The sequence below is a fragment of the Vidua macroura genome, chromosome 7 (assembly GCF_024509145.1).
Source record: "Vidua macroura isolate BioBank_ID:100142 chromosome 7, ASM2450914v1, whole genome shotgun sequence".
Classification (NCBI taxonomy): Eukaryota; Metazoa; Chordata; class Aves; order Passeriformes; family Viduidae; genus Vidua; species Vidua macroura.
In genome coordinates, this window is record NC_071577.1 from 21,828,321 (window position 1) to 21,842,091 (window position 13,771).

Sequence of the window (13,771 nt, forward strand, 5' to 3'; positions counted from 1 at the left end):
GAGTGGAAGGTGATTACTGAAATCTCTCTGAACTCTTCTATCCTGCTTGTGCTGCAAGCTTTTCTTATTTATAATAGCACAGCAGAACTATCCAAGCAGAAAATTACACCAGAGAGAAAGAGTTTTCTGATTATCTCTGATTAGGTTCAGTGCTAACCTTGTAAATTTGCCTGTGAGATGGAGCACTGCCAAATCACCCATAAACCTGATATTCTACAAAAGATGGAAAGGGTGAGGAAACTCCTGCACTTTTGTATTGCTTGATACTTTCTTTTTAGTTTTTTCTCCAAAAGAATTTTTGCAAAGATGAATCTAAGTTATTGGTGTATGCCATTTACATTTCTATTGCTTCTTTCTGTTGTTGATGTTTTTTCAAGCTAGCATGGAGGAAGTTTTTCCAGAAAACAAAAAAAATGAAGTAAGCTTTAGTAATTTTACCTATTGGTGACATATTATCTTGAGGAAATGTAATGTGGTTTATGGTTAAATTAGGTCTGTGTTACAATTTAAATTTGTTATATCAAACATGTAATTTTGGCCTAAATGCAGTGATCTGAATTTATTGGAAAAGATATGAGTTGTGGGAAGAAGACAGAATGTACTCCTCTTGAAAATGCTGCGTGTGGGTCCTGATATGTTTAAAACTGCAGTTTCACAAATACGTACTTTCAGAACTGTTCAGATAAATATGTTGCCAATTGTCTGATATGTTGCAGGCAGCTGGAAATCCCCCAGATGATGATGTCTCACCCATTGTGAATAATTGCTTAAAGCAAATACATGTCCTGGCATTACAGCAAACTGAGAATAAACATGAAAATTAGAAGCAATGGTGTACATGAAATTTCAGAACATGATTATTTTTCTAGAGCTTTGTTATCTGACGTAAGTTTCAAAGAAATGAGTATTTTTGTCATCTGCAGTGTGTCACTTCCACTAAAATTTCTGCAGTTCCCAAGTTTTTTGTCTAGTCCTTGTACATAAGGCCCCTTTATTCCTCCCCACCACCTCTGGATGGTGATGATGTGGTGTTCTCTTTGCTTCCTATCATAGAATGGTTTGGGTTGCAAGGGACCTTTAAAGGGTCACCTGGTCCAACCCCCTGCAAGGAGCAGGAACACAGAATCATAGTTTGGATTGGAGGGGACCTTTGAAGGTCTTCTAGTCCAACACTTAGTCTTTGATTAGGTCAGATTTTCTTGCTCTCCAGCAATAGCACAGCTAGTAAAAGTAATACCTGGGAAAGGGCAGTGCTGTTTGCCATACTGTCTCCTCATGAGCTGTTACCCATCCTCACAGTATTTGCTGAGAAAAAAAGCAATTTTTTCCCATTTTATTTCTGTATTTCATGTCCATTTTGCCAGCCAGCCATGTGCACGCAAGTACAATTTTCCAGATGGATTTTTTTCTGTTTTTTCTTTTAAAAGTTTGCATTACATTAAGCTTTTTTTATTTATTTATGAAAATGTAGCTTTACAGAAACTGTGATGCATTAAAAAATAGTTAGATGCTATTGAAATGAAAGGCATAGAAAAGAAAATAATGAAATTATTTCTGGAAAGGGGAAATATGGCCAGGTGGTAGTATTAACATTGACAATTCATATGAATTTTAGTTTACTTACTGATACGTTTGTCCCAGCATTCAGATAAAATGTAATATACTCCTTTGAAGTGGTATATCTCTGGTGTTTAGCAGAAGATAAAAGTGCAAGCTTGTTTTCAATGACATTTCACACACAGCAATTTCAAAACCATGAAAAAAATTTTCAAAAGCATTTCATTTTAAATGGTCAGGAAATAGGTGATTTGTCACAAATGAGGTAACTTTTTCTGCTAAATGTTCACTCTCCTTAGTTCATAGAAATCCTAAAATGTAGTGTTTCGGGCCACCACGATCATTTCTCTAAGTTAAAATGTGCTCTTTCCTAGTGTAAAATTTGTGTCAAAGTGTAACCAAAGATCCTGCAAGGTTTTTGTCTGCTTATGCTAGAAAGCTCTCCTAATATTGCTGCTGCAGAGTTTGAAGACCATTACTGCCCTGGCTGTCTAATACAGGTGTAGTTTGCTGTGGTACTTAATAGGCTGGACATTTTTCTACTTGTTGACTTTAGCGGATTTTGGATGTTCCTGGAGTTGAAGACAAGAAGCAACATCTGGAGCTTAAACCTTAAATTGACTAGAGTAGAGGCCTAGATATTTCAAAAGCTGTTACATGTGCTTGTGGACCTTCTTCCCCATGTCTCATGTTTCAGTAAATGGCTTCATCCTAAAGAAGGACAGCAGTAATCATCCTACACTGGATAAATTGCACACAACCAGTGGAGTGTTTTTCGGGAAAGTAAGGGTCACTTATTTACATTTACTTAGTCTGATCAATCTTCTAGGTGTATGGCTGGATACATTGTCTTCACCTGTCTCTGAGACAATTATACATCAATATCTATCATGTTAGGTGTGTTGTCTTGTGTGAATGGTGGGCTTTTTTGATCTTGTTTATGAATTGATAAAACAGTCAATAACTATTTTGTCAAATACTGATGCGCAAGGCTCAGTTTATTTTCCTATAGATACTACATGTTCAAAGTCCTTTTTAATGGAATCTGAACGATTGTGTAATTTATTGCACCAATTAACACAAGCCAATACCTTTGAAAGTAATTAAATCCATTTAAAAATGTTGTACAACTCACCCATCTGTTTGAAGTGACAGCTAAATTGCAGTATAATACAAATTAAAAAGTATACTTCCATAACCTCTACTTGTGTGACAGCACCTGCACTATGTGCATATATATTCCCCTATTAAAAAATGTAATTTTAATTACATGCTGTATATATTTTTTATTCTAGTCCATTACTTTTATCCCCATGTGTAGAAATGCTGAATCCAAGAAACAAGGCAGTAAATAATACTGCCTTTTAATGAGCAATTAAAGCAGCCTAGCATCAACCTTGGCATCAGCTGTGTTGCTAATTCAAAGTACAGCTATGCTTAGAGTAAAGCGGTGCTGGGGAGGTCCAGTCGGCCTCATCCTACCAGGACACCGCTCTCCAGGGGCAGCAGTTCTCCATTTCATAACCCATCCTGCCAAAGTGATGGCAAACATAATGCAGAGCTGAGTGCACTTTGTGGAGTTTGTCCTGAATGATCCGGACCTTTTTGTGGCCTTTGTGAGGGGAAATGATGTTCTGTATAAAATTCACTAACTGCATACAGTATGGGTGTGCAGGCAGCCTTTGGGGAATATCGGGCGCGCTCGCTGGGGTTGGGGCTGCAGATGGAGCCCGGGGGAGACAAGAGGCCGTGAGCCGCCAGCTCCGTGCGACAAAGGGCGCTGGTGCCGCCGGGCATGGACACCCGGACACGGCAGGAGCGGAGGCTTCCCCGGGCTGGGAGGGGCTCAAAGCCCAGCGTTCCCTTGCTGGGAACGCTCCGCGGAGGCACCGAGTCGGGCTGGTCCTGTGTCACCCCGGTCCCAGCGGCGCAGGTGTGGCCTTGCGAGTGCGACTGCCGGAGCCTCGGGACTGGGCACGCTGGAAGTTCCCGGCACAGCGCCTACCGTGACCATAGCTACTGCAGCCTTGCAGACTTAGTGTCGGCTCCAGAGGCTAGCGGAAGTTCATTTTCTGCTTTAGATGTGATATTAGTAAGATAAGCTGTCCCGTCTGGTGAAACAAATCCAATAATGCAGTTTTTGATAGCTCAAAGACAGCGACAGAGAAAAGTAGTGCTGTGTTCAGCCTTCATGCAACTACTCCTGTAACAGATTCAATACCAGATGTCCGACTAATGGGGAGATATGCGGAGAGCGGAGGCAACACAGAGAACAGAAGCAGATAAAAAGGTTAAAACATTGAACTTGTGGAATAAAGTATACTTGATTAAGTGGGAGTTAAAGAAACATGAAAAATGCTGTTTTGAGTTCTGATCCAAGGTTGTGAGGAAAGGTAAAAGGAATAAGGAAAAAAAAGCCAAACAACCTTAGAGTTGTGATAGTGATCTCTGCAGGCAGAGGCAAAATGAAAGATGATAGATCTTTTTTTCCCCCATATACCTGAACTAGGCAATATCAAAGAAAATATTTTTGAAGGAACAACTTCAAGTGCTACTCATCCCTTGAAACTTGCTGAAATCAGTATGCCAGCTATTCGAGTAGGACTGTAAACCTGTCAGGTAAGGGTCCTCTCTTCATGGAAACATTGTTCTTCGTGGCTGGTTTGAATGGATACCTTTAGGTGGGCGAATGCTGAGCTATGCAAAAGCACATAAAGAAAATGGAAGGAGTTTTGGAAATAACAGGAAAATGTACCAGATTGAAGTAGATTAAAAGTACAGAAGGACAGAGCAAGGCTAAGTGACTTTTGTAAATCAAGGGAAAAGCTTGTGATGATGCTGTAGGGTGTTCCCTGCTTCCCCCTTGCTTTTACTTTTATCCTGAGATACCTAGAGGTCCCATTTCTCTTTGGAGAAAGATGTTAGAAGGTAGGCCAGAGAAAGGAACTCTTTAAGAGAAAAGGGATACTTGATAGATGCAGATATGGTAGATGTTAGCCAGCACACCTCAAGTTTGGGGTATCTGCTTCACCCAAATGAAAGGTGTCTGCATTACAAAACCACTGCACTTAATTCTGTCCAGCTTGATATGTAATGCTGCCTTTGCAGAATAAGTGCTCAAGGATAAATCTTGCATGACTAATAAATGCCTCTTGCTCTTGGCTCTTTCAGGTGAGGCAGAGATATAATGTTGATTCAGCTCATATGCAGACCTAGCAAAAAAATGGATTTTTGTCCTGTGTTAGACAAGTCATCAGAGGAGATAACTTGACACAACTTAATTGCAGGTGCGGTTGAATAAATAAGGTACATTCTTCCTTTTTTTTTCTCCCCAGATGACTCCTTCCATTTCATAAATTCATATTTTTTAACAAGAGAAAAGGAAGCAGATCCTATTCTGTACAATGTTCCGTGTCATACAGATCTCCCTTTTTTGGTGCATTGCTGCTGTAATAGGCCAGTGTCAGCACTTTTCTGGTTTTCTACATACTTAGAGCACTGCAAATTTCTCTGGAAAATCTATGAGAATCAATTAAGTAAATGAGGAAATAGAATGCTTGTAATTAAGATAATCAAGCTACATGAAACCTACCCTACTAGTGCTAATATCTGTATATCTCCAAGCTGTCTATTAATTAAACACCATGTAAGTGTTGCAATTAGACTCAGGCTGCTTTGGTGGAAACAAGAGAGATGAAAATGATTGGAGGGGTTTTGCTGTATGTAAAACTCTTGCTTGCTTTAAAGCATCTCATTGCGGTTTGTAAGGCTGCTAGGTTGCTGCAGACACTCTTGGGATGCCTGAGGACCCTGTTGCAGGATTCAGCTGCTTTCTGGCGACCACTTTGGTTTGCAAAAACTACCTTTCTTCTCAGAGGTGGGGTTATTTTCACCTCCATTTCATGAATGAGTTTTGGATATTGAGCTCTAAAGCCAGTGGAAAAGAGGTTAGATACTTTGTTCTGTGTAGGAAACTGCAAAGGGGAGAATGGGGAGAGATTAATTTTTCTGATGTTCTTACAAGAAAAGGGACTTCTTCCTACTTTTGTGTTATTTTGGTTTTTTGCTTCTATTTTGATATGAGGACCCTAAAGTTGCCCAGACCTCCCTGAGAGACAAAACAATATCTTAAGATATGTGTGTTGGGAGACAAAGGCTACATGAGACTTACTGGGTAATCTGAGTGTACTCAGACTGTGATTCTTCATTTATTTTCTGGTGTTTGTGGGGTGGGGGGGAAGCAAAAGGCTGCCATGGTCACTGTGTGTCTGTGAGAGACTGGGGAGGACCCCTTCCCTCTGTATGGGTGACCTGGCTGGTGACACAGCAACATCAAACAACTTTATTGTGGTTTTATGAGATGTGGGTTTTGGGACATTTCTCCTTTTCTCCTGTATGTAGCTTTTGATGGCTGCAAGCGCACACGTTAAGACACCATGCAAGTAGCAGAAGAGCCCTGCTGAGGGTGTGAAAAAGCTTTGCCACCTCAGACTGGCCAAACCTGGGTCTCATTGGCTGGGGATGCCAAAGCAGCTAAATCGGGCAGAGCAGAGGATGAACCCGCCTGCTGCTTTGCCAGATGTTGCCATGGCTGCATTAATATTACTGCTTTCAAGCTCAGAAGTTTCAGATGAAGTAGTACACCTGATCTGTGTGGACATCAGCTCGATGAAGTTGTTGCACAAATAATGAATAAAAGTAGTATTTTGTTTTGTTTTGGTTTTTTTTTTTTTCAGATTTTTAAAAAAGATCTGCTTTTACAGCACAATATTCTTCCTCATGACAAATGAGCAAATTCACTGACACTTGTTTCCAGGTAATACAATTTACATTTCCAGAAAGAGGTGAAGAAGAAAACTTACAGGACACCTTCCATTTTTCACTTGATTTTTTTTTATTATTATTTGACATTGATACAAAAAAATAGTATCTTGATTAGCAGCTTTGCTGGCAATCCCACAAAACGGTAAATAATACAGTAATCTAAAAGAATGCACTCCTACAGACACAACAGATAAAACAATATATACAATTTAGACAAATAATACATAAATACAGCCAGTCATATATAATGGTACACCTAAGTTTCGGTTACTGTTGACAAGCTTTTCTAGTTAATTACACTCTTCATTTACAAATTGCCATTGCCATCTACATTATGAAGACAAAAACCCCTCAAAGAATCAAAATTGATACTTAACATTATTATTAGGAAATGTGGAAAATGAACCTTGAGGCTTCTGTTTAAAATCTTTCACAGTTTTAGCAAAATAAAAAAGGAAAAGTGCTTTTGTGAAAAAATTCCTCCTAAAGAGAGCCACTTCCCCCCCCCCCCCAAGCTGCTTTGCTCAATGTGCTTTTTTCATATGCATTTTGGAATCAAAATGTGATTACAGTCAAACTTTTGAAGTGAGCAGAAGCCAGCATGTTTAACCAAGTTGTCATTTGTCCCATGCCCAATGAAATAAAATGACCTTTAAGTAATGTAAATATTTTTTTGTTTAAAGGAAGTCTATTGAAAACATTTGTTTCTTAACAGTATCCCACATGGCGCAAATACTACGGAGTGGAAGGGAAAACTGTCCCTATAAGTAGATGTATTGCTACCTTTCCAAATCCAGGTTCCAATAGTGAAATTTCTGAGCAAGGTGAAAACAATAAATCTAAGTGTAACAAGCTAATGAAATCTAATACCAGAAAATTAATGGAAGTAGAAAATCAGGATTTTGTTGTGTTATTTTAAATTCATTTGACAGCAAAAGAAAAAGTATCTTGTACATTCAAAAGTTAGGGCACACATGCTTAAGGCTCTTGAAACACTGGACAAATATAATGCCTCACTCAGCTCCATGCATAACAAAATTCTACATAGCAAGCAGACTGACATATATATACAGCTGAATACAGAAGAAAATGCCTTAGAAATATGTACATCAGTTTCAAGGTGAACATTTACATTTCTGTTGAAGGTCTGTCTATTTATAAATGGCAAGAAATACACTTTTTCTGATACTATTTTCAAGGTACCTTGCAATTATTAATGCAGTCTACTTGTATTAGGAGAAATTCAAGGCTACCATGCTGCTTGAGCCCTGAGGTATCTGGACTGGGAGCCCTGCTGTCCTCCTGGTTACTAAGCAAAGGCCACAGAAGCATCAGCAGAAATAAGGCAACCAAATCCATTTGTTTGTGATTCAGAACCCCCAAATTACTGCACAGTGCACAGGGACAGAAGTGATTGCAGCCTGCGGGTTCAAATTATTACAAAATATGTTCTGGGCAGGATGGCATCTGTGCTATCTGATTTACCCAAGGGCTGGAGACGAATTCCTCCCGCATTTCCATTCATAAACAAGAATATTATGGGATTTATGTAAGGAAATCTGAACTTCACCCTGTCAGTGTGTTATATATTCACTTATGCAATTAGTTGTGCCTTGGAAGTTCTGTATTTAATAGGGCATAGCAGCTTTAACAAGGACTAGATCAACTAGGGAAGGATAACTCTTTAATTATGCTGCAAGAGATTTGGCATTCTTATAAAAACTACTGGGGTTTTGGTTTGGGTTATTTTTATTTATGAAGGGTACACAAACTCCTGTTAACAGTAACTCCTAGGCTGCCTGTTGTGTAGCTTCATCTTCAGTTCTGACATAGATTTGCTTGAGATGGCTCCTGCTAGTGACTTAAAAGCCAGGTACACTTTACCTTATTTACAAGTAATTTCTTTTGAAATCATAGTGCTGCATCTGTGAACAAGACTAACAATTTGCCTTTTAGGATAGCATCTTCATTCCTCTGTCACTGTTGTAAAATGCTGTGTATGTCTATGGCAAAATCAGGTCAAAGTTTCCATTTAAATTCTTCTTCAGCTAATTTCTGACAACTTTATAGACATTCTCAATAACATACAGACTTAAAAGTTTTGCATATGTTGCACATAGTGCCAGCTGCAATGAATGAGACTGTGTGTGCTGAGCATGGTGCGAGTAATCGTCAGCTGATAATACATGTGGTGAGTTTTGGTTTTTTGTAACTTGTGTGTGAGTTCTTCATTCCAAGTTATTTGATGAGCAATATCATATTTCACCTCCTTGTTATAAGGTGGTACTGAGTAGAGATGGCCTGAATTTATCAGAGCTTTCATGACATTTCGTAAACATTCATATTCAAAATACATAGAAGCCTGTTATGAAACGTGAATAAATATTGTGTTCTTGATCTCCTGAGTGGGACCTCAGTGAGTATTGACTGTGATGAGTAAATGGAGAACTTCAATAGGTTTTTAAAAAGGATAGCATTTGTATAGTTTTAATAGTTTTTTCCTTAAAAACCATCTATTTTTCTGTGAAATTTGTCCATACATGTTACGTATTCTGTTGTATGTCCAGTCAACAGAAAATTGATTGCATTCTTTTATTGGACTAAATTCCTCTTTTCTACACCATTAAAAATCTGTTAGAATCTTGTTTCTATATGTACTGCAGCAAAAAGTAAAGGTTCCCCTTAAAAGCTGCTTTTGTGTTACTTGTTTTCAGGTAAATAGTGCACTGACTGATGTTGAAGAAGTATGCTGCTTATTGACACTTTTAGCATTCAGTGTAATTATATATTGCTATTCAAGGTGTTTAGTGGAGAATCTGTTAATACTAATGAGAGACATTGCCTTGCTTTGAAATTAAAAGTTAAGATATTCATGCTTTTCTCGTATATTTTAAAGATATTTTTCATACATCTCCCCCGTCTTATGTCACCTACAGATTTACTTAATTTTTAAATTGTGTTACATATTTTATGGGCTATTTTAAGAATTGTAAAGAAATGGGTTATTCTGAAATAATTTAAAGAAATACCATTTGGTGAATGAAAATATATTTCAGTGTGTGGGTTTGTTTCTAAGGCCAATGAAATTTTGATGTTCTTACCTGTCTAAATTCTGCTATTACACCATTAGTAAGCTATTTGGGAATTGCACACGTACTATAAAATACACATGTCAAAGTAGGTATATAAGTTCAGTGCAAATGTATGCTGCTTAATTTATTAACAAGGCTCTAAATAGAAATGGTTGTAGGGTGTCAAAAGAAGAATAAAAGTATGTTTGTAATTCTTCATTTCTTAGAGCCTGAGTCTTATCTGAGAGGCTGGGGTGTGAATTGTTAAGCAGCTCATAATAGTTTATTACTGTCCTTTTACACACAAATGCAAGAATGTATATGTGCAATAGATGATAATATACAAAATCTGAGATTTGACTCCAGATTCTTTCAGTGGGCATAATGTCCTTATGAAAAAGAGCCTGAAGTTTGTAAACCAGTAGTCAAAGTGAGAATGAAAAATCAGTCATTAAAAATCCTCTCACAGTTAATATCCCACAGTTTGACCTGCAAATCAGCAGACCACTTTGTCAAAAAATAACCAAACTCAACCAAAATTTTAAAAAAGGTATTTACATCTATAAAAATCTTAACATCTAAGGTGTTTCTTGCTGGACATGTCATTCCAAATTCTGTGCATTTCTTCTGGTGTTATCTGGTGCACTGTGATCACCCTGCGGTACCTGCACAAGCTGTAGGCCATTTTCCAGTGATTGAAGCCACTGTTTTGGAAGGGGTGAATGCCCAGCTTTCGAAGGCAGAGTCCAACATACACATCTTCAAGATGTAGAAGTCTGGTATGAAGGGAGGTTTTGTAAATCATTTCTGCTACATCGGCTGAAAAAATGTAGCCAGTGCCTGAACAGAAGGGTGGGTAATTGCTGTCGGGATACAAATCTCTGGGCATGTACCACTTACTGCGAACATCTCTTATTGGTCCTCCATTTATAACGTAGCCTGTGAAGTACCTTCTCCTTGGCTTGGTGTTAGGTTTGAGCAGCTTATAAATAAGATTGTCCATATTTACAAAAATATCACTGTCTGTCTTCATAACATACTTTGCTTTTGAACAAAATGTTGCTACCCACCTCATCCCCATCAACGTTTTCAGAGTGAGGTTATGGTAAGAGTCGATAAAATCTTCCACAATAATGTCATGAAAAATTTGGCTTTCTTGCTCTACCATTTGATTTAACACAGGATCTGCGTTTTTTCCAAGAAGAAATAGTGTGGCGATTTTAATTCCTTTGAAGTTGTTTTCATCGCCCCACGTTTCTCGAATGGCTTGCCTTGCATCAAACTCTTTGTGAGTCGTACTGATAAGAATGACCAAGAACGGGGCGCTCTTCTCACATTTGTTGGGTTCATTGATAAGAAAGTCAAAGGAATGTGGATTTATAGGTCGTGTTCTTATGTTGCCAAAGGACACATTTTTTCTGGCTATGGATATGCTGCTGACCTGTCTGTGGCCCGTGTAGGAAGAAGTAGGACGAGTTATACTTAAGTACCAAAGAGCACTTGCCCAGCAAACTACTGTCAAAATGTATAAACATGAGACCTTTGAAGGCATTGTTCCTCTAGCTCTTCTATTCCATGTGACGAACCGATAGCCTTCGTACTGTGAGTGCACCTGTGTCCTGGAGAGTCAGCATGTTATTAATGAAACTTGAAAGTTCGATATAGAAAAGTAACTCTGTAATCATTCATGGATCTCAAATAGGAGCTATTAACCCTGATGATACTCAGCTTTTCTTCTTTTACTAGGAGCGGCTTCCATTTCTTGGAATTTTCTGTTATTTCTGAAAAATATGAAGAAAAATTTTCCATTGCAAGACCGTAAAAGCCTAGGGCACGAAAAATGAGCTTATATATGGTTGGCCATTAATAAGCTAAATGTGTTAATGCATTTCTCAGATACTCCTTTTTTTTCTCATGAGGTACCAAAATGTGAGATAGTGTACTGGAATACAGCAGTGTAACTGAAGTAATGCCTTTATGACTGGTAATTTCTCACAGATGGTTTTATCTGAAAGAAGATAAGCATGCATAGCATGTTGACCATTTAGATAATTTTAAAGGTATATGAAAATAATTTTATGGTTTCTAGCATTTTCTTGCTTCTTAGCATTTCTTCTGGCAGTCTTTCAAAATGTGCTGTGGAACATTTTAAAATTATTTAAAGAATGAAAAATAGTATACTTTGTTCTAGGATCGGCAGCATCTGTGGCAGCTATGCACACAAATCCTTAAAAATCTAATTTGGACTAAATGCTAATGTGTGTCCTATTTACAAGAACACACTTTGGTGGAAATCAGACAGAATGGAACTCATTGGGAAAGGTACAGAAGAGAGAGAGATATGTATGCTGTCTTACCCATGCAAAGATCAGCGCTCAAGTAGACTCCATAAAAGTCTAAAAATAAATTAACACAGTTCAGTTATTCTTGTTAGCTTCCTTCTCCTCTCCCCCCAAACCAGTCTTTCCATGAACAAACATAATTTGTGGACTGTGTAAGATGAATCAGGATGGCAGCCTAGTAATGGTGGTACTTCACTGGCTGGTGTGCAGAGAGTTGCCTGCCTGGACAGGGTTCTGGCACTGGCAGCCCTGTCTTGGGCTATTCCAGTCTTGCCTCCAGCATCAGGTAGTTTTGAGACTTTCCTGGATGGAGGGAATGTGCCAGCCCTGAACCTTCCATTGCTCTTGGCAATTTTGCTGGGAACCAGTTCAGTGTATCATCATGTTGTGGAAATGAGACAAGCTGCCTCAAGCCTGCCAGCTCAGTGCTGACTCCTCCAAGGCACATCAGTGGCTGGAGAGTGCCTGTAGGCTCCACCTTCTTGAGTTTTACTGTTGTGTTACTTCAGAGCTAAAGGATAGTAGAAGCATGCAACAGAGGAGCTTTATGCAAGAGTCTCTGAAATATTTAACCTTTACTTTGGATAGAACAAAATATATATTCAGATAAAAAGATAGAAGCCTTGTCTTAGAAATGTCCTCTCTGATTTCACACCACTGACACATTGCAGTCAGACCACCCCCTAGGCAGGCCATCCGAATGAAAGGACTGTTAGGTACCCTGTGCATTATTTCATACTGAGGTTTATGAACAACAGAGAAACAACCTGAACATTTGCTAAATCTATACAGACTGTATTCTCCTTATAAATTCTTATAGCTAGCACTGTCCTGCTAGTCTTCATTACATGCACTTTTAATTATTTAATGACTGGAACTCACATACTGCTCTTCCCTTTCACAAACTAGGGTAATATGAATTTTTTGCCTGTTTCAGAGCTTCATCACTTTCAATTCGTTTTGCCCTATAACTGGGGCAATTTAATTAGGTGGAGGTGGGCTGTGATCTCCTTCATTGCTTTTCAGGGTTTGCAATCTTTTCCCACCAAGCAGTACCAGCAAATGTTTGGGAGCAGTGAATTTAAGTGAGACCTTTAATTGCTCCACAGGGCTGCAGAACACAACAACCTTGGCAGAGCAGACACATCCTAATATGGTTGTGATAAATATATACACAGATGCTACTGTAATGTCTGGAGAGGAGATGTATCCTGCTTTAACAACCTGCTGTGATAAAGTTCTGAGAAAGGCAAAACCCTTCCCTGGTCTGGTAGGTTGGTTGTGTTTCTGGCTTCTCTGTGAAGCTCTGCTAATACTCCCATTGGAAGTGCCAGTGAGGAAAACCACCAAGTGCAAAAAGCCATAATGTAATGAAGACACAAGAGTGTAAAGTCTAGAAAACTGCGTTAATAAAGAAATAGAGCAATCGTGGATCGGAGCTGTAGAGCGAGAGATACAGAAGTCAGTGTGTTTAATGGACTCCAGCATTAAGGTCTCACAACTAAGTGTAATATTCTGCATATGATGTATTATTTTAGGAAACTATATATTGCATTATCTAAATGTGTATTATGTTCTATATCTTTTCTTTCATAAGGATAGGTGCATTAGTTACCATGAGCATTATGCAGACATCTGAGAGAAAGGAAAATTGTAACCAATGCCTCTTACAAACTGCAAAATTACATAAAATTGCTTTTCAGTCCAGCAGTGTCATGGCTGTGATAGCCAATCTTGTGTGCTCTGAAAGGATTAGAAGCAACAAAAGCCTTACTCCATTTGGAAAAAAGATTCTGAGCTGTTGTAGGGAATTCTTTTCTCAGTTATGAAATCTATAGGTAGCTATGTGGGATGAATGCTTCTTATATTGGCCCTTGGATCGCTGGGTCTTGAAACAGTTTTTTTCTGTTGAGTATTTGGTGGGTTTATGTATTTATTTATTTATTTAGTTTACTTTGCCTTTTAAAAGAACAATAA

General features: G+C 38.5%; 1 protein-coding gene across 1 annotated transcript; it reads right to left on the reverse strand.

Moving 5' to 3' along the window:
• Window positions 1-9,951: 9,951 nt before the first annotated feature.
• B3GALT1 (beta-1,3-galactosyltransferase 1) lies at window positions 9,952-11,065 on the reverse strand. The gene has a single exon (XM_053983033.1). It carries the CDS (start codon window positions 11,002-11,004, stop codon window positions 10,024-10,026), a length of 981 nt encoding a protein of 326 aa, XP_053839008.1. The 5' UTR covers window positions 11,005-11,065; the 3' UTR covers window positions 9,952-10,023.
• Between the last annotated feature and the right edge of the window lie 2,706 nt (window positions 11,066-13,771).